Source organism: Botrytis fragariae (genome assembly GCF_013461495.1).
Source record: "Botrytis fragariae strain BVB16 chromosome Unknown tig00000006, whole genome shotgun sequence".
Classification (NCBI taxonomy): Eukaryota; Fungi; Ascomycota; class Leotiomycetes; order Helotiales; family Sclerotiniaceae; genus Botrytis; species Botrytis fragariae.
Window position 1 is genome coordinate 1,762,860 of NW_023500988.1, and position 19,723 is coordinate 1,782,582.

Sequence of the window (19,723 nt, forward strand, 5' to 3'; positions counted from 1 at the left end):
ATATACCAATAAGACCTTTGTTTGAACCCGTACCATACTGATTTGGATACAAGTAAATGTGAATTTGTGAGTGTTTTACTATGGACTATTTTTCCAGACTAATCTGACATCTTGAAATCCAAAAAATTGTTGCCTTGATCTCCAGACAGTTGAGGGACTACCCCGTGTCAAATCGTTCATGGCGGGTCTTTTTGTTCAACAACGACTTGGTATCCCATGCTAAAGCCACCTTAGACAGACATCACCGTTGGAACATTCAGCTAAGATTTCAAAAACTTCCTGGCGTTTGAAATGATCCAACAGTCTAATCACGGCGATTTTAAGATTATCAGAGAACACCCCTTGTTACATGACGATTTAGCATCACTCAAACATAAGTATCACAAGCACAAGACGAGAACAGATGCCTGTTACTCAAATCCTGATTTCTCTACAATGATATGATATGTGGTGCTATTAGTGCAAAGGACTATCCGACACGCTCCAAACTCCTCGTAAGGATTGCTCCGCTTCGCTGCAGATCGAAGAATAATCAAAACTATGTTCCCCAAAGCCGTTTCCCATCATCCTGAGCTTACGCATAAAACAAAGACATCACCGCTTAGACACCCATAGTAAAGTCATGCTCAATACCTGGTGTCACACTTGCCATGAACTGGGATTTTGTTAGCATAATTCACCATAGTAGAGGTACAAAATAACTGACCTTCAAGAATACAACGAGATATTGGTCCACACGGATAGCAACTTCTTCCTCCTCATTGGCAAAATCTTGATCATGTTGCAACACCTCCCACTCATCGTTGCCATTCCCACCAGCTTTCAGACCCTCGAGAACAGCCTTCTTATCACCAATTTTGGTCTTCTCGAAATCGTCAACTAGGCCTTCCATTCCGGTGTCTTTAGAACCAAGTACTGTCTTGCCCTGTCTTTGTTTTTCTCGTCGAAGCTTTAAGGCCGCGTCTGCACGATCCAGAAGGGTCTTCATGACACTGGCATGTTTGCAAGGATGGATGGAGGCCATCTTGATGTTGTTGCTAAAGTATGGGAAGTCTTCTAATGTGACGGTCTTGTCCTTATAGTCCCCTACGATATCCTCCATCATAAGGTGTGGTGGGAGGGGTTGGGAGCTTGAGAGATATCCTGAGAGGTACAGTCGAGGAGTTCTGTAATAGGGTGTATATGCGATGTAGATAGTATATGTTCGACGAGATCTGATAAATGAACTGTTAATATCTAGCTGTCAACCTAATCTCTAGAGATACTTACGAACTCGCATTGTCAGCCTTAGGATCACGAATAATAGCTTCATCGTCATCATCGTCATCCTCCATATCTGGAATATCATCCTCATCATCTTCTCTCTCGCCCATTTCACCGCTCTCATCTACTGTCCGCACATCTCTCACACGGGCTTCTTGACTGGCGGCCAACCCTCCTGTCCTCAGCCAACCATCTTCATCATCGCCTGGAGAATGAGGGCCATCGCCTCTAAAGTCCTCCCCATCTCTAACAACAGTTTCATCATGACCTGCATCGCCTGCAAAATCATCATCGAGTCTGCGATGGCAAGGCACGCCACGGGTAACTAGAAACTGCTTGCCAGCTGGTAGATAGTTGGCGCGCTTGCTTGTTGGGGATGCATCAGCCCATGACCATGTTGGAAACTTGAATACTAAATAATCTCCAGCTGCTACGAATTCTTCTGGTGTAATCTGTCCGTTGGTGCGAAAGGTCGAGGTATTAGAGACGGGTGTAAATTCTCGAAGTCTATCGAGAGTACTGTGGATGAAGTTCATGATGGCGGGGTTGCTTCCTTTGATGTTGAGCGGGGTCTCAAGGGTATTGCGAGATGTTTACCTTGATGGCGTTTGCAAGATCTATCTATCGTTTATGTTTTTGTTCGGATGGGTTGAAAGGAATCCGGAAGGTTGAATGCGGGTTGGATTTTATATGTATGTGGGATACGGTTGAGTCAATGGTAGAACGGAGAGTAGCCTTATGATGATGTTCTTATCGATAAAGGCGATAACCTTCGAGACGGTGAATGATTTAGTCCATGTGACCCTTGACATTGTTTTTCGTATTAGATACATGTTCTCTATAAATATCCACACTTCTGTTACCATCGCTCCCCCATCTTAAAGACAGATCGCATTATGTTGGAATACACCATAGATTCATGTAGTTTTCTCAATCTTTTGACTCCGTATCGAGACAATAAAATTACCTACTAGGCACTTAGGTAAGGTTTTGGTATCGTGAATCCGCTACTCCACGCACGCAAAGACAATTTTCCAAATCCGGAAGACAACGAATACATTGTACACTTAATGAACCCTCTTCATCCACCAAAACCGTGCATTACATGGAAATCTTGGATCTATTCTGGAACAACAAATCTACTGTCAATATTAGTCACGTGCTTAGACACCTGCAGCATTCGAAAATGTTAAAGCTTTGCGTATCTCCCAAGTCACATTACTTATGTGCTCATTCTAATGAAGAAGTGCCATACTGTATGATAATTCGTCCAAGTCCATCGTAAGAAAGATGCATAACATGTATTATCCACCATCTAAAAATCCTGTATCCCAGTTTCTCCACCAACTGTTTCCCCAGTTTCTTCTTCCCCTAGCCATTCCGGTTCTTCATCCTCGAACCATCGCTCTTCAACGTCCCTATTTTCAATCTCATCCCATTCCCCACCAGCATCTACATCTCGATAATCGAAATCTCCATCTTCCCCCCTAAGAAACTTGAGTGTCATCTCAAACTTCCATCTCTCGAAGCCATCTTCCTTACTCCTCGGTACTTCATCCGGATCTTCAGGTAAAACTTCACCACTTTGACCTCTGGCATAGCTCAAGTATGGAACCCCGTGATCTTCTTGAATGCGCCCAACACTTTCATCTTCATCCTTAGGGCGCGAATCAGAGCTGCCCTTCAATGCAGCAAGCTTAGCTTCTGATCGATATAGATCTGCTTCCAATACACCTGGCAGAGATACTTATTACCATCAGAAGAACTAGAGACGATCGAAATCATTGAAGGTTTGCCTACCAGAATAACCTTTTGCTCGTCCATCTGCTTCTCTTTCCGCGGCAGTCTGGAATCTCCTGATGCACCGGTCATACAATAACGGATCTGAATATAATTAGTTATCAAGTTGTTTAAGTCAACATAGCAAAAATTGACCTGCGAGCTCTAGGTCCGGGGCAGTGAAATATGATGGATGGCGATCAAGATACAATTTCCTGCGATTTTTGATACGTATGCGAGCTACACGCTCCGCAGAGTCTTGTGTTTGTGGCTCCGGTGTATTGGGCTCTCTGTGAGGCATGACGATAGGCTCAATGTTGTGGGGATCAATATTTGGATGAATGGATTCTGAAGTCATGCGTAAGGAATTTAAGTGGCGAGATTGGTTGATTTTCGCAGTTTGTTGTCAGATTATGAGATAATGGATAGTTACTCTTCACAACAATACCTAATAAGCATCAGATACGGAGTTTTAATCTATGGTGATTTGATGAATGTTTGATGAATGATATTTACCGAAGAAATATTGTGAATATTTGAATGAAACGTTGGTTGATAATGGGGGCTCAGTCGTGGCAATGAAGTACACCGGGGTGCTGGTATTATGAGTCGCCTCGGCTAGCCTTGGCCGTTTAAATTCATATACTGTTGTCACGTCTATCTGACACCTAGAACATGCTTACTGACCAACATATAAATTGTTTCGTTGATCTACAATTCAGGAAATCATTCACGAAATCATTCTCTAATCTTGAACATGACTTCAACTCTTCACGAAAAGGCGCTTGAGCCTCCGTTCATAACCGTCGAAGGGATTCCCAACTTTCGGGATCTAGGTGGATATCCACTCGCATCGGGACCAACTTCGCATTCCGTAAGACAGGGCGTTGTCTATCGCTGTGGTGAGCCTCAAAGAGTCACGAAGAAGGGAATTGCTACTATGCAGCAGTTAGGAATTACTCATATCTATGATTTGAGGTCTCAAGATGAGCTTATTAAAGGTGCGGCCGCTGGTAGGGGTGGAGTGGTAGAGTGGGAGGGCTGTCAGCGAGTCTTCGCACCAGTATTCCCGGCGGAGGACTATAGCCCGGAAAAAATTGCCATCCGATTTAAGGATTATGCCTCAAAGGATACCGAGGTAGGTTTTCTTGATTAGAAGCTGTGGAGAAAAAATATAGCTAAATGGCATTCTGAAGGGTTTCACTCGGGCATATACCGATATCTTGAACAATGCTCCAAACTCATACAGAACTATTCTTCTCCACCTTGCAAATGAACCTTCCAAACCATTGATCGTTCATTGTACAGCCGGTAAAGATAGAACTGGTGTTCTTTGCGCATTGATCTTGTCTCTCTGCGGAGTTGACGACGAGGTTGTCGCACGCGAATATAGTTTGACAACATTTGGACTTCCGCAAGAGTGGAAAGCAGGAATCATCAAGCATTTAATGGCACACCCAGCCATAAAAGACGACCATGAAGGAGCAGAAAATTTGATTAGCTCCAAGTATGTAATACTTTCCCTCAAAAAAGATATGTTGCTAACAAAAGCTAGAGCTGAGAACATGCTCGCTACTCTTAAGATGCTCCGAGAGAACTTTGGTGGGGCTGAATCATACGTAATAGAGAAATGTGGTCTTACAATTGATGAGGTGGGAAGGATTCGTAAGAACTTGATTATAGAGTCACCGGCTGTTCACAAAATTGCTTAGTAGAAGAAGGATAGCAATCAGTTCCAAGAAATGCTTCGAGATCATGTAGACACGTGACTATTTCGCTTAGCGTTTTCTTGGAGCTTTGAACCCAAGTTTAACTTAGAAATTTCCTCACCGAGGGACCCCACGGTTTTTATCAACCACCCTCAATCCTCTTTCTTCACTACCTCAATTGAGTTGTTTTTATCATGAATCCTTCTTCAAGATGTCCAAACTTACTCGCGTCTGGGTCCGCCTATGCAAAGTCCTTTCTTAATCAAGTACCTTCACGATCCTTCTCATTGACCCCTCCACAAAATGCACGAAGAGCTACCAGAGCAAGGCGATCGCTTTTCAGATGGCTTGGCACACAAGGAGAGAACTTTAGAAATCCATTAGACAACTCAACAAATTACATGGGTGCCTACAATACCGATGGTAAATTAAAAAGAGTCGTGGAAGCAGCGGCGGATGCGCGAAAAGATGGTGGTCCAAAGCCCGACAGTCAAAATGAGCCTGATGCAAATGGCAACAAGGAATTGCCGCCACAGACCGCGAGAGATATGATACCATTCCCGGGCAATCGAAAGTTCATAAGTCAATCGGTGTTGAGCGAAGAACTACGGGAGCTCATTTGGACAAAAATTATGCAGGATGCTAAGTCGGTGAGAGAAGTGAGTGCCGAGCTTGGAGTCGAAATGAGCCGCGTGGGAGCAGTCGTACGTTTGAAGGAGATAGAGAAAGAATGGGAACGAGCGGTATGTCGAGATTTCTTTTTTAACAGCCTAACATACTTTATGATGATTTATAAAATTCGATTAGTCTTCAAGACAACTACATGGTTACAAAATTATGCATGCGAGCCTCTCTGAAAGTTATTTACACACGTGTTCTATTTTGGTATTGGTCTTCAACCACAAACAAGCTAATGTTCATTTTGCTAGGGAAAACCTCTTGCGAGACCATACGCCAACGCTGTCATGTCAATGGTCCCTGTGACGCAACTCAATACAGGGACTAGTAGAACCACACACGAATCGATTAACGACTTACCTATTCATGTAGCAACCGGACAACAAATCTTCCACCCCACTTCAGAATCAAGACATTTTACCCGAGAGGATGCTGCGAAGATTTTCGACGAGAGACTTCTCCCCGCAGATCAAAGAATACCACACCCCGAATTGATTGAGATGCACAAAGATTTCAAAGCTGGATTGTCTCGAGATGAACGAACTGCGCGACAAGATGCGCGAGATGAAGCCGAAGAACAAGTGAGGCAACGTAGAGCTGATCGCAAAGCGGCGGAAGAAGCCAAGATAATGAAAGTCAACACACCTAGGTGGGAGTTCAGAATCAAGGAAATCAATGTTGACGACATTGGTAAAGATGGTAGAGGAGCACATGGAACAGGTTGGAGGTATGGAAGACCTTTGATGGATAGAAAGAGGGGACAGGTAAAGATTCCCACGAGTGTCCAATAAGTGATGATCATAAGAGTTTTTATCATAAATGTATATTCATGGAGTTTTGAGGTTGGGAAGGGGTATCATGACATTAGCGACTATTGAGCGCGTTCTTGTACATTTATCTTGTACGATACCAAACCATCGGGAGACCAGAAGGATTGAAGGATTTGCATATCCTTCCAGGTGTATTAAATACTATTGCGTCTAAAGTACCAGTTGAAGTACTTGCCTTGACGCGACTCCTCCGAAGATGCCACTTTCTATTGATGTGATGGCCATTATTGGTAGATACGAATACGGAGTGAACAAGGTACAGTACTGATATGTATTGTATTCACTTGCATTCACAATTCGTTAAATGATAAGTATCAGCGTGGCAGAATTAAAGAAATCAGATATCCATAAGGGATATATATTCATACAGTACCTAGATATTGCTTGCTTTGTTAGAGCGAAGTCTACATATTTTTTTCTTGGATCTTTCGAAATTTTTCGCTTAGTAACCCTAATGACGCTTAGTGCGATTTTGAGTTGCCATTTTGCGTCGCGGGTGCATACAAAAGGGCATGATAAATCCAGAGGTTCCCGCAGACAAAACGCGACTCTGGAACTTTTTGACTTCACTTTCTGCTTACAAATACAGTATCACGTGTATATCGGAAGAAGACCATTGCTCTTCAGTGACACCAACCAAAAAATAATTCGAAACCGGCTGGTTCTTCTTTATCATTCATAACTTTTATTACACCTTCTGTTGTTCACTTCATTTCAAAATGTCTGACAGGGAATTTTCAAGTAAGTCGAGTGAATCTTTGTATCACGTGACTCGTTACTGTACGGGGTGATTCGAAGGAAAGAGCCCTTATGAAACCAGTGGCTCGAATGGTTATTTTTAAAGAAGTATCTATGGAGAGTCTTTAGTAGTTGAAGACATACTTGCGACTTGAGCTTCTACCAAATCCCTCCAAGCACTCATACTCAAATCAAAATCAAGATGCCGAACGCGACCAATCCAAGTACCTTCCTTTTCCTTTATATTGCTGCATTCCGCTACATGAACTCAAACGGACTTAACTGACGCACTTTCTTCGCAGGTAACGATGATCTATCACTTCCTAAAGGTAACATTTCTTTCTTTTTCTTCAATCCTCATCATCATTATTATCCGTATCCATGGACAACGAATACGATTGCTCTTCCCGCACGAGGGGAGTGAGTAAGGCACCAATTCCCATTGGCGACTTCGATATATCCTTAAATCCTACATTATCAGCACCATCATGCAGAAAGTGCGCCCACTGCCATAAAACAGAGGTTAGCCCTTCGCCTACGCAGTCGAATTCATCAACTACTTCGAAAGCTTCTTACTTTCGGTGCAATGGATCAAATCATCACCATAGTGACTTAGGCTTAACTTGTGTTCCATTCCCATCTTCATATCATAGGCCACATCATTTGCATAAGAAATACCCGTTGTGGGCGGAGGCTATAGCCATTCCTCGACGAATATCAAGTCTAGCCTTCGAGTCATCATTGAAGAACATGGAGAAAGTGTGTTTGACTTCGGGTTATCTTTCAGCTTCACCCGAGGCTTGGGATCCATCAAGATCCTCGTCTAGACTTGATCTCAGTGGCAAGCGTCTCGAGTATGTGCAGAAAGTACTGGAAGATATCCGAACTTGGCATAAAGAGGTTTCCATGTCAATTTCGAGATCACGTTCTGCAACTCACCAAAGTTGCCACCAGAACAATTTTGACATAGTCCCGCGACAATTTCATAAACAACAGACCCATCATATTATTAGCGCATTTATGGATCCTCTACAGCAAAACACCTCGTGGACTCATGTCTCCAACGGGGACTATACAACTTCTCGAAGGTATACTTCTAGGTCACTTTGTCCTGAGTCTAATCGTTCTACTCTCTGGAAAATCGATCCTATTCCCTCCAGTATCTACAAATCAAAGCGGATGCAAACTACTGGGATCAAAAGAATTCCCAGGCCAGTCCCTAGTCCGAGAACATCGAGCCTTGGTGCTACCATGTTCCCAAGACGGAGGAATGCCATCCGGGGTCGAATTCTTCCAAAGCCAGTTTCTATTGTCCATCCAACCATGAAACAGCATTCATGTCAATCACAAGCGACAGAGGATGGCCTCTTCAGCCCAGACCTTGATCGTTGCTTTGGTTCCTATTGGGATGGTGAAAGTTCTTTGACCGATACTCAAGTTAATGGAATAATCGATGACACCGATTCTTCTCCGACAGTCTTTGCACAGGCAGAACTTATCTTCCACGCACGAGACCAGTCAAATAAAGCTATAGGCGGCCAAGATCACAAGGACGGAATTCCTCATAGCAGTACTGTCGTTAGGCTTTCCGCAAGACGCTCAAGTCTGCAAGCTAGCGAGTCCATCTTTAAAACGCCTTCTTTACAAGAAAACGAAGAAGAGAAGGCTAGACGGCACATTGCATTTGTACATTCGGCGTTGCGAAATTTAGTACCGTTTGAGATCTCGGATTACCTCTACAGAGTTTCGCAATCGTCGGAAACTTGTAATGATTCTAGAGAGTCTTTTTTAAACAGCTTTTCGGACATGGCACCGCCATATATTAGGTCTAATCCAGCTTTCCAGTCTTCTAAGGCGCTTGAACAAGATGGGGACTCTACACCTGGGTTTGGTTTCTCGTTCAAAAGAACCTCAAATGAACAATCTCCTCTGCAACCTCCGGATACAATCGATAACCCGGGTGTATCGGCTCCAGGCACAGCTTTCTGATGACAAATTTTCGTCGCACCCAAGAGTTAGCCATAACTCCGCCGTCATCTTCATTCAACAATGTTACGTTTCCTCTTTTAAATGCTTACTAACCCTTATTCTCCTTAGCAACTGTTCAAAAGATAGTAACCGAAATTCTTCCTGCCAGTTCAGGTCTAGCCTTTGGCAAAGACGCCCGCGACCTTCTAATTGAATGCTGTGTCGAATTCATCACGCTCATCTCGTCCGAAGCAAATGAAATTTCCGAAAAGGAAAGCAAGAAAACTATCGCGTGTGAACATATTACCAAAGCCTTGGAACAACTAGGCTTTAGCGAGTATGTCAAGGATATTGTGGATGTAGCAAGTGAGCACAAGGAACAATTGAAGGTATGCCAACCTACGCTTGCAGGGTGTGCAGAATACATACCAACTAAGCAAAATTATAGGGAAGAGAAAAGAAAGCAAATAAACTCGAACAATCGGGTCTTACAGCAGAACAATTATTGGCAATGCAGGAAGAAGCATTTAGAGATGCGGCGCAACGTCATGGTTGATGTTGTGTTGTTTCTTTTTCTAGTCTCTTCACTAAGATCAGGTTCAATTTTGAACTTCTAGGGATGGATTGGGGAGTTTTTTGGTCTGCATGCATGGCTGGTTTGTGGGCGTTTTAGGGGGATGGGCAAATGGGGATGGGAGGGAATTTGTCTTTCTTACTTTCATGTTTGTGAAGTGGGTGGAGGTGGAGAAGGGGCAGGTTGGAAGTGATTTGCTATTGGTAATAAGAAAGGTTGTAGTGAAGATGGATTAGACAGATTGAGGCTGTTGCAGGTGGTGGCTTACTTGTTTTTATACAACATTGCGCGAAAACAATAACGTTGATTAAACATGAGTTTTGTGTTTGAACCTTGAGTGTTTGCGAAGCATTGCTCGTGAGAATTTGTGATTCATAATTTGCTTGGTCTGACGAAAAGGGTTACACTTATCTGAAGCTTAATATGGGTTTCTCTGTAAAGTACCAGCTAAGTTCACACCGGTTACTCATTTGCAGCGGTTATACAATCAGTCGCGGGTTATGAGATAGGATTGCATCCAATTAATATCATTCTTTGCTATTCTCCTAAGTTTTGTCCATATCCAACAAAATTTCCAAGAAATCTGAAGTGCAGTATCACCATTCCCTCGTCACATACTTGTTATCCAACAGAACCTTATTTTGACAAATCTACAATGAATATCCCAAGTTGTCAGATCAATGCTTGAGATTGTGAGCGTAAGAATGAAAATTGGCTTTTGCATAGTAAGTTTTCATCGTTAGATGCATACCTAAGAAATGTTGACCGAGTGAAGGAATGCTTCGTATAGCTAGCTAACATATCATTTTCGCTAGTGGGGTCTGGGATAAGAATGGGTCATCCATTCATAGTATGTACTTTAGTCTCCTTTTATTTGCAAGAGAGCTAGGTTGTATACGGTAAGTTCTTGGGAAGAGAGGGAGAGGATCGGTTGAGATATGATGGAGTCTTGGACTTTGACCATCAGGCTGATCGTATCCGTTCGCTTTCGATGCGATTCGCCTATTGATTTGGCTGGGGTTATCAGCAGTGGTTGGTATTCGGAAAACATCAGATTAGACTCCTTATGCCTCGACATGTACAGATACCTGCCCACTGACAGTTGAATGTACCATCGGAGTAAGCATCTGATGATATCATACCGACTTCAAAGCACCGTGATTGAATCACCACAGCTGTCGTCGACTTACTCATCGACGCCTCTCTCCTGGAAGCTTCAATAAACGTTTTTCTATCGGAGAAATCGAATCGATGAACAAATGGATCATGCCAGTTGACAACCCGGTTCCCATTATCAGATTCAAGAGTCAAGACACGATATTAAGGCTAAGACTCGAACATTCCGCTGCAAGAGGTCAATGAAGGAGACAATAGACAATCTATAGTTTTCGCCGCTATACAAAAAGGAGCAATCCGCAAGAGAATTTCATTCTGATTGACAGGAATCCGCTAGTTGTCTCAAGATTGAGGGATCATAAGCAAACATACATTTTGCGGATTTTCAGTAATACTCGCTTGGGTTCCTGAAGACTGAGATCCGAATCGACTTTTGGCATGTGGTTGAAAGTTTGAACTCAGATAAGTTGATGAATACTTGTATCATTCCCTTTTCGAGAAAGAGAGAAAGAGAGAGAGAGAGAGAGAGAGAGAGCTGACACTGGTTTAAGAGGGAGAGAGAGAGAGAGAGAGAGAGAGAGAGCTGACACTGGTGTAAGAGGGAGAGAAGGAGCCGTCTCCAGTAGAATGAGCGTTTCAATAATCACCGTCAAAAACAAGAAATCGCCACTCAATAATATTCTATTTCATTCTTCCCCACCACAATCTACGTATCTCCATAGATGAAAACTCCCTTTCCACTCCTGAACCCCTCCAAGGTTCCTCTCACTGCCGACTTCAACACATCCTCCTTTGTCTCCCAATCCCACTTGAGTTCTTGAACCGGAATATCCTTAAACATGCCTAATCTCGTCATCTCCAAAATTTCATCGACTGTCTTCTTCTTTTCGTCTGGATGGCTATCGCTCCACCTACTGACCCAATAACCACTAAACTTGATATCCTTGAAGATCAAAGCTGCAGTAGGAAGCATCAATGGTTTCTTAGACATCCCTCCATATGTAACAAGATGACCTCCATTACTCAGACATTTCACCAACGCACCAGCCGGTTGTCCACCCACACAGTTCAACCCCACACGGATCTTTTCCCTGCCTCCATTCGTCCACTCCTTAACCTGATCCCTAAAACTTTGATCCATCAATTCCGACTCGGTCACCACCTTCGTGGCACCCAATTCCAATAGTTCTTTTTTCATCGCCTCAGTCTCATCAGCATTCTCGCGATCCCGTATAACATTGATACTCTTATATCCCCACCTCTTCCCCAACTGTATGGCTGCTCTCCCCACCCCACTATTCGCACCATTTTGGATGAACCAATCGCCCTCCACCATACTCTCGAAATCCCTCAACATTCTATAAGCCGTGCACGGATTAACGCTCACAGTACCGACCTGAATGGGCTTCAGTCCCTCTTTGTTACCAATCTTGAGAACCTGCGATTCCTCCGCTATAGCATGTGTGCGCCATGTTCCAAATCCAGTCGATTTCATAATCACCCAGTCGCCTTTCGAAAGAGTTGATATGCCGGGACCGAGAGACATGACTTCGAAACATCCTTCGTTGCCGCCCACGGCCGAGGGAGATTCGGTTCCGAGGAGACTGGTGAAGGGGGGCTTGGAGGGGTAGACACCTTGGATTTGGTTTATGTCGGCGGGGTTAATGGGGGTCGCGAGAGTACGGAGGAGAATGGATTTCGAAGGAAGAGAGGGGGAGATGGAGTGATTGTGAAGACTAGGAGTTTATTACTATCAGCTACGGTCATGAACACTAGAGGTGTATGCATATGCAAACATAGACAACGGATGACAGGAGATGGCGTCAAGAAAACTCACGATAAGACATCCGCCGGCTCCCCATACTTAGAATACACAAGCGCTTTAGCTTGTGTATATCCATATGGACCAGATTTATATCTACGAGCCACCAAGCTCCCCAAGCGATTCTGTTTACATTGTTTGCTCAACACACCAGAGATCAAAGCTCCTCTCGAGCTTACTGCTGTGGTGGAGCTAGCTAAAGCTCGATATTGAATAGGACTCGCCATGTTCAATTATTCGTCCCCGAAGGATCTTGTTTGATAATTCGGAGTGCACGAAAAAGAAAAGAATGAATTGGTTGATGGGAAAATTAATGAATCTAGATTGGAGTTATTTCTTGTAATGTTTCCACTCATTTATTTCATATCATGTTATATCATATCAAATCAAATCTTATCCATCCACACATCCGCGGCTTTGATCAAAGTTTATGACGTTTATTGCCGAAGTTTCCCATTCATTGGTGCATCACAAGCAACCAGCCTTGTTAGACAGAACCACAGAACCACAGAACCACAGGGCCACAAAGCTTGTAATTACAGGGGTTTCCCTCCCACTATACCCCCGAACTCTAAGCCTCTTCAGCCTCACATAGCCTCACATAATATCATGTAATGTCACATTTGTAGGGTCACTACAGTGTCTCACAGTTACAGATAGCACGTGGCGCGGGATCTAGCTTGATACTAAGTAGCTTCAGGCACGAAATGAAATGATGATAAGATGATACCCTGAATCAGATTTAGATTTGAAATTAAAAAAACCCTTGATATTTTTGGCTATTTTCCTCAAACACCATCATGCAAAATGGGGGAAAGAAGGTTCAAGGTAGGGATCTGGAGTTTCTGATAATAAATGCATATTGATATGAAACATCAATGGATGAAGGAATGTACAATTAATCATACATCCCATACAATCGATAAATATCTATAGATACGAACAGGCGTTATTGAGGTAGATGAGATCAATGATCAATAAGAAAGGGGGAGACCAGGAGAAGCAAAGAGATACACACACACACACACATATAGAGAGAGAGAGAGAGAAGCCTTCACTACATAGTAATATTACAGAAAACCAATATTTTATTCGAGTAAAAAAGGGCCCTCCGACCATGCAAATCCCCTACTGTATTTTGTTCAGAAAAGGCTAATAAATATGAGTATTTGGGTACCCCAAAGAATAAACTATCATGGCACATGAAGCCAACATTAAAATGTTGTTTTGTTTGATACTGTAGTCAGCGTAAAACAAGACCCCGATAAAGACCACCGCCCAGAGATATCATCGATAAAAAGAAGGGCGCCCTGCCAAACAAATGAAAAGATAAAATAGCATTTTGGTCCCCCTCTCAAGCTTGATTCATAGTACATGGGATTCCTGCTTCCCTTTCGTGCCCTCCCCTCCGCATCTCTCGGTCCAAATCGTTGGAGATATGATTATGGATCTCATCCGAGCATTCTGCCAGTGCTGTAGCAAGATTTGGGTCGTAACAGATAACAATACCCAAAAGCACCATTTGGATTCTCACAACCGTCTCGCATGAATACCTCACTACGAGATATTCCTGAACATGTCATCACCCCCAAAACTACCACGATCATCATCCGCAAGCTTAGCCTTCAGTTGATCGAGTTCCGGCAATTTTGGCGGCGGCGGGCCAGGCTTCGTGTACGCTGGCTTGACATTCTCTCTTTGAATCTCTGGACTCTGCTGTAAAGTAGGAGTATACACTACAGGCTTCTTCTCGTATACCATGCTGTTCCTCTTGCTGCTGCTCCCAAAACTCCTAAACCAGCTTCCACTCTTCCGCTTCACAAAGCTAGGTCTGCTGCTTGCAAGACTATTTGGACTCTCCGGTCTCCCCATCTTTGACAAATCCTCATGCGATTTCGCGTTCCCATTTGTGTAATTGGTGTTGAGTGATTTTCGAGACAAGAATTTGCGGATACTACTTTCTTTTTCGGGTCGACTAGGACTATTCGGGACAGCAGCGTCTGAAGGGGCTCTCACGCGAACCGGAGGAACATGATTGCGAGGAGATGAGGAGGTAGGTGGGAAATAACCATTGGATTTCGTCGTGGTGAGGTGAGCAAAGTCTGATTGATTATTTGCCGATGCTGACGCTGGAGGTGTACTAGTAGATGTGCTTCGAACAGGATCGGCGGTTTGAGGAGTGGCTGCAGGTGTCGATGCCGCAGGTGCAGGTGCAGGTGCAAGTGCAGGTGTGGGTGCAACAGTCGGTTTGGGTGCCTCTTCTTCTATTGGAGAATCTGGAAGGGGCGGCGGGATATCGGTCCCGTCTGTCAAATTGAAGTCAAAGGATTTGAGAGCAGGAAGTTCAAATCGCCCATTGGGCTTGCCATTGATCGGCATATCCGCGATGTATATCTTGAATGTTCGATTTTGGGAGAGATCTCGCAATTCGCAGAATGGCAGATTGAATGAGAATTAGGCAAAATATTAGAGCTCGCAACAGATTTTCCAAAGGTTGAATGGTCGAGATTTATCCGTCGTACTTGGGTAGAGATTGTATTCAATAAAGCGAGAGATGTGGATGAAGGGTAACTGCAAAAGAAGTAAAGAGAGACTGTAAATCCAATTGGCTCGAGCTTTGCCTGCGATTTCCTATCTAGGAACTCTTCTGTAATCCCAGAAAAATGAGTTGATGTGATATCAAGGTGGCGGGTGAAATGAAGTGAATATGGAGATGCGATGAACCGGCAATTTGTGAGACTGCAGAAAGATCCAGTTTTCAGTTGATTAAGAATAGATAGCTAGTTCAACGGTGTACTCCGCATAAAACGGTGTATGAAACTCAAATGATCATATTATGACATGAAAGTAATTGGGTGATTGAAATCCGAGTTGGAATTGGAATTGGCATTAACATTGAAATTATGTGTGAGTGTATGTAGATGTAGAGAGGATAGGAATCAGTTGAATGTATATGTACAAGAGACCATAGATACACAGCTCATGGGTATCTGAAGAGATGAAAAGATTTGCAAGTATGTGATGTGTATGTGATCTGTATCTGTATCTGTATCTGTGTATTATCTCGAATTAACGATCAAGAGGTATCAAGAGCAACGAGTACTGAGACTTAAGTCATCTAATATAACTAATTGTAGAAACGACAAGAAGAAGCAAAAACAGGTGTGTAAAATCAATTGGAGTAAAGAATGAAGATCAGTATCATATCACATCGTGTCGTCTCGTATTATATTGCTCGTTTGTTTGTTTATATGTATGCACTAGGCACTGTACCGTACCTCCGTACCAACTTCGTACACTTCGTTTGTTGCTTGTATTGGTCGTCCAAAATGTTGACCCATTTTAAAGCGTGGGAGGAGAACCAATGAAGCTGTAAAAAAATCAGTCATCCGATCTTGATTTGGCTTTTTATATTAAATTAAAATACACACATACATGAACACAGAAGTTGTGTGATTTGTGGATTTAATGCATTTATTTATCTATTTGGAATGAAGTGTGCTTGCATCGAAGGCTTCACTACATTTCTGAATAACTCCTTCACTGCCCAGTCAAAATTCGTCAAATTCGGTAGTTTCCGAGAACTAATGTAGCCGCAAAGAACAGAGTCATCACCCTTTCCCGATTCTCACTTCTCCGTTTGCAAAACTACAACCCTTGGTCCTCGAGATAATGAGAATCTGAAGGCACCACGATGTATTGGGGGTTCAAATGATATTTTATCACGTGTCAATACTTTGGCTGCTTCCTAGCATAGCACAATGTCCTCCGGATGACTCATGTTTAGCCACCTTAGCCACCACCCCCCTATTATATCATCTGCTCGATAGCCGATGTACGTCACTGTATTCCTATTTGTAAAGTCGCACGATTCGTTCTTCAGTTCTTCAGCAATTATCAAATCTGTTAAAGATGCCTACACCAAACCCATCCACTACCCACCAGGAATCGGTTTCCACATACCTCCTTTATAATCGTTGGGCTGCAACTTACGACACGGACCATAACCCTTTACAAATTCTTGACTCTGCCCTCATTCCTTCTCTATTGAAGACGCTGTTTTTTATCCCATCAGAAGCTCGGGGTAACATCACCATCACCGAATTAGGATGTGGCACTGGCCGGAATACTATCCGGTTCCTCGCACCACCCTTGTCCAAAAAGATCTCTAAAATCCACGCTCTTGATCTCTCGCCCGCAATGCTTGAGATTGCTCGGTCCCGCTGCAGCCTCTGCGTCTCAGAAAACGATAGCCATGTCCCCAGCATCCAATTCGACGAGTTCAATGCCCTTAATGTTCAATCCGATCCCGAAATTTCGAGTTTGATCCAAGGACAAGCGAATATGGTGATTAGTACTCTCGTCCTTGAACATCTTCCCCTTGATACTTTTTTCTCGGCTGTAGCCTTCCTACTGAAACCAGATTCGGATGTGAACAACGGAAGAGTATTAATCACTAATATGCACGCTGAGATGGGTAGATTGTCTCAGGCTGGATTTAGCGACGAAATTGAAGGAAAGAAGACAAAAGTTAGAGGCGAAAGTTATGTGTATGAGATTGAAGAAGTGGTAGAGGAGGGGAAGAAATGGGGATTCCATGTCGTGGGGGAGGTGTTGGAAAGGACAGTAGAGATAACCGATATTGAGGAGGACGGAAGTGGATTAAAACTAGGAAGTAGGGGGGAGAAATGGATAGGAAAGAAGATGTGGTTCGGAATGGTGATGCAGAGGAAACACCAAAACAATTCAGCACCGGAAAACAAAGTGTTACTCACATAGCAAATGGTCTAGACTGTCAACAAATCTAATTTTGGTCTCATTGAATGGTGTATTTATTCTGCTTCGTAGATCGCCAAGCTATGTGCGTTGTCTATGAGCGAATCTTATTGAGGAACACAACTGTCACCCTCGGGGTCTTCAAGATGTTTCTGTGGCGAGGCACAGGAAGCTGTTGTACAAACGCCTTACGTCTGAATTGAAAGTACATTTGTGTACTGTCAATCGCCATCTATTTTATACGGTTAAGATTATTGCGTCAACAAGCAAATGACAATCGAGAGGTTGAATGTTATCGAGATTCATGCGATCAAACATGATCTCAAACTATTACCACAAACTTGTGTGGTCTTTTCCCATAGACATCTCCGATTGTTGTTGAGTAAATGTCAGGCATAAAGTAATCACCTCACCGTACTTGCTATCGAGGTCGACTTTTCGTCCCCAAACCTCAACTTCTGCCATTTATCCATATCTTCTTCACACACTTGCCTTTGAAACTCCCTGGTTTGTACCCGCCGCTGCCTTTTCTTCTCAGCGCGCCTTTCCCTGAGCGTTTCCGCCTCTTCGGAAGTGGAGGCCTGTCTTATCATTTCTGACAAGACTACTATATCTGCGTTTGAATCATTCAAGCTCCGTTCCTGCCACTCATGGAAGTCCTTGTACCAACCCTCATCTACTTGAGAATCCCACAACATCTCTATCATGGAGGCAACCTGTAAAACGCGGCCATCGTCTGAGTGCTGGCCCATGACTTGAATGCCAACAGTTGAAGGCACGCTCTGTTTTGCAAATTTGAATGGCAATTTGCATGGTATGCTGATAGAGGGTATACCAGCAAGACTAGCAGGCACTGTGAATACATCATTCATATAAGCATCAACCGGTGTTTGGCGCTCAGTAATGTCTTGAACAGTTGGTGAAAGAGTGGGAGCTGTTGGACAGAGGATAATATCCACTTCTGCGGGGCCCAGTTTATCTTCAAGTGCAATGCCTTCTTCCATATCACTAAGATCAAATTGTTCTTCTGGGCGTAGAAAATTGGCCATGGAGAAGACACGGTCAAAATCTCTCTGAACCAGCCGCCGAACCTTTTGTGCCTGAATAAAGTAATTATCAATAGCATCAGAGCTCAGTGAATATGACCCAAGAAGAATTCGCCTTTTCACTTCGTCTCCAAAGCCAGCACCCCTGGTCTCGGAATAGAGAACATCTCCGGCCCCATCACTCGATTGGTCACGAGTTCCGTACCTTACTCCATCGTATTTTGAAAGATTAGAAGAAGCTTCAGCTGCGGCAAGTACGTAATATGCTGAAAGAGCATGTTTTGTGTTAGGAAGTGATATAGGAACAATTGTACATCCTTCACGCTGAAGAAGTTTCAACATTCGTTGCCACGCCCATAAAACTTCCAAGTCCAATTCTGAGATATTGTATTCGATTGGAACACCAATCTTCAGCTCTCGAAGGTAAAATGGATCATGCGTAGCAGATATCTTTGTCTTTCCGAAAAAATTCATCCGCTGCTCTTTGATACGGATTCGACTGGAGGGCTTGAGACTCGTAGGATCCCGAGGATCATGACTGCTCAATCTCGAAAAGATTTCATTTATTCTACTTGCACTACGTGCTATCAAGCCAACTGTATCGAGCGAATTCGCGTAAGGCACCACGCCAAAGCGAGATACAATACCATACGAAGGTTTAAACCCTGCAGTGCCAGTGTATGCAGCTGGCAACCTAACTGACCCACCAGTATCTGTGCCGAGTGCCATATTAGTCGTGCTTGTTGCCACAGCCATTGCGCTTCCACCAGAGCTTCCTCCAACCGATCTCGACCGGAAAGGCTTGTGGTGACGGACAGCACCGAAATGTGAGTTTAATGAATGCGAACCCATTCCAAATTCATCCATATTCGTCTTGCCCGCGACATTTCCAGTGCCAATTTTAACATCTTCTACCACGGAAGCATCAAAAGGACTCTGATATGTTTCGAGAATACGAGATGCGCATGTTGTTGTTTCTGAAATGGTCGCTATGTTGTCTTTTACGGCAACAGCTCGCGATACCTTAGGGAGTAATTTTTTGAGGCCATTCTCTTGTACTGTTAGCATTTATCAATATAATCCAAGAAATACTTCCATTACCTTGTTTGTGAATGGGTAATTTGGACTTGTCATCAGCCGGGGGAATTAATCTTGGTTCTGATATGAAGGCATTCGTATCTTGGTGTGGATGCACTCTTGCTTCCTTAGCTTGCAAATGACCTCTGAAAAGTTCAGAATTAAAAGCCTTCCGCCATCTGACAGTACGTGCCATTACATGTAATATGGCAATTCATATATCCGGGGAATGTGAACACACATATAACTTCAATTCATATTTTGATCAGAACTAACGGCTTGCGACTTTTGGAAGCTCTTATCGGATAAAAAGTGAATAGTTTCCCCGATCTCCGACCTTCCGACCT

The 19,723-nt window shown here is 43.5% G+C and overlaps 7 protein-coding genes across 7 annotated transcripts; 2 read left to right on the forward strand and 5 right to left on the reverse strand.

Moving 5' to 3' along the window:
* Window positions 1-601: 601 nt before the first annotated feature.
* On the reverse strand, window positions 602-1,799 carry Bfra_001726 (putative autophagocytosis protein; the record flags this gene model as incomplete). Its single annotated transcript, XM_037332151.1, has 3 exons — window positions 602-655; window positions 707-1,214; window positions 1,270-1,799. The coding sequence occupies 3 exons, from the start codon at window positions 1,797-1,799 to the stop codon at window positions 602-604; spliced, it is 1,092 nt and encodes a 363-aa protein (XP_037196305.1).
* A 779-nt stretch (window positions 1,800-2,578) lies between these two features.
* Bfra_001727 (uncharacterized protein) lies at window positions 2,579-3,400 on the reverse strand (the record flags this gene model as incomplete). The annotated part of the gene is made up of 3 exons (XM_037332152.1): window positions 2,579-3,009; window positions 3,064-3,147; window positions 3,199-3,400. 3 exons carry the CDS (start codon window positions 3,398-3,400, stop codon window positions 2,579-2,581), a joined length of 717 nt encoding a protein of 238 aa, XP_037196306.1.
* A 399-nt stretch (window positions 3,401-3,799) lies between these two features.
* Window positions 3,800-9,521, forward strand: Bfra_001728 (putative tyrosine phosphatase protein; the record flags this gene model as incomplete). Its single annotated transcript, XM_037332153.1, has 10 exons — window positions 3,800-4,180; window positions 4,239-4,549; window positions 4,598-4,707; window positions 5,019-5,494; window positions 5,681-6,193; window positions 6,725-6,755; window positions 7,300-7,326; window positions 7,614-8,957; window positions 9,095-9,354; window positions 9,414-9,521. 10 exons carry the CDS (start codon window positions 3,800-3,802, stop codon window positions 9,519-9,521), a joined length of 3,561 nt encoding a protein of 1,186 aa, XP_037196307.1.
* A 1,840-nt stretch (window positions 9,522-11,361) lies between these two features.
* Window positions 11,362-12,704, reverse strand: Bfra_001729 (putative mitochondrial enoyl protein; the record flags this gene model as incomplete). The annotated part of the gene is made up of 2 exons (XM_037332154.1): window positions 11,362-12,391; window positions 12,493-12,704. 2 exons carry the CDS (start codon window positions 12,702-12,704, stop codon window positions 11,362-11,364), a joined length of 1,242 nt encoding a protein of 413 aa, XP_037196308.1.
* A 1,330-nt stretch (window positions 12,705-14,034) lies between these two features.
* On the reverse strand, window positions 14,035-14,856 carry Bfra_001730 (uncharacterized protein; the record flags this gene model as incomplete). Its single annotated transcript, XM_037332155.1, has 1 exon — window positions 14,035-14,856. The coding sequence occupies one exon, from the start codon at window positions 14,854-14,856 to the stop codon at window positions 14,035-14,037; it is 822 nt and encodes a 273-aa protein (XP_037196309.1).
* Window positions 14,857-16,389: 1,533 nt separating this feature from the next.
* Window positions 16,390-17,256, forward strand: Bfra_001731 (putative methyltransferase small domain-containing protein; the record flags this gene model as incomplete). Its single annotated transcript, XM_037332156.1, has 1 exon — window positions 16,390-17,256. The coding sequence occupies one exon, from the start codon at window positions 16,390-16,392 to the stop codon at window positions 17,254-17,256; it is 867 nt and encodes a 288-aa protein (XP_037196310.1).
* Window positions 17,257-17,657: 401 nt separating this feature from the next.
* On the reverse strand, window positions 17,658-19,572 carry Bfra_001732 (putative glutamyl-trna amidotransferase subunit a protein; the record flags this gene model as incomplete). Its single annotated transcript, XM_037332157.1, has 2 exons — window positions 17,658-19,357; window positions 19,401-19,572. The coding sequence occupies 2 exons, from the start codon at window positions 19,570-19,572 to the stop codon at window positions 17,658-17,660; spliced, it is 1,872 nt and encodes a 623-aa protein (XP_037196311.1).
* Between the last annotated feature and the right edge of the window lie 151 nt (window positions 19,573-19,723).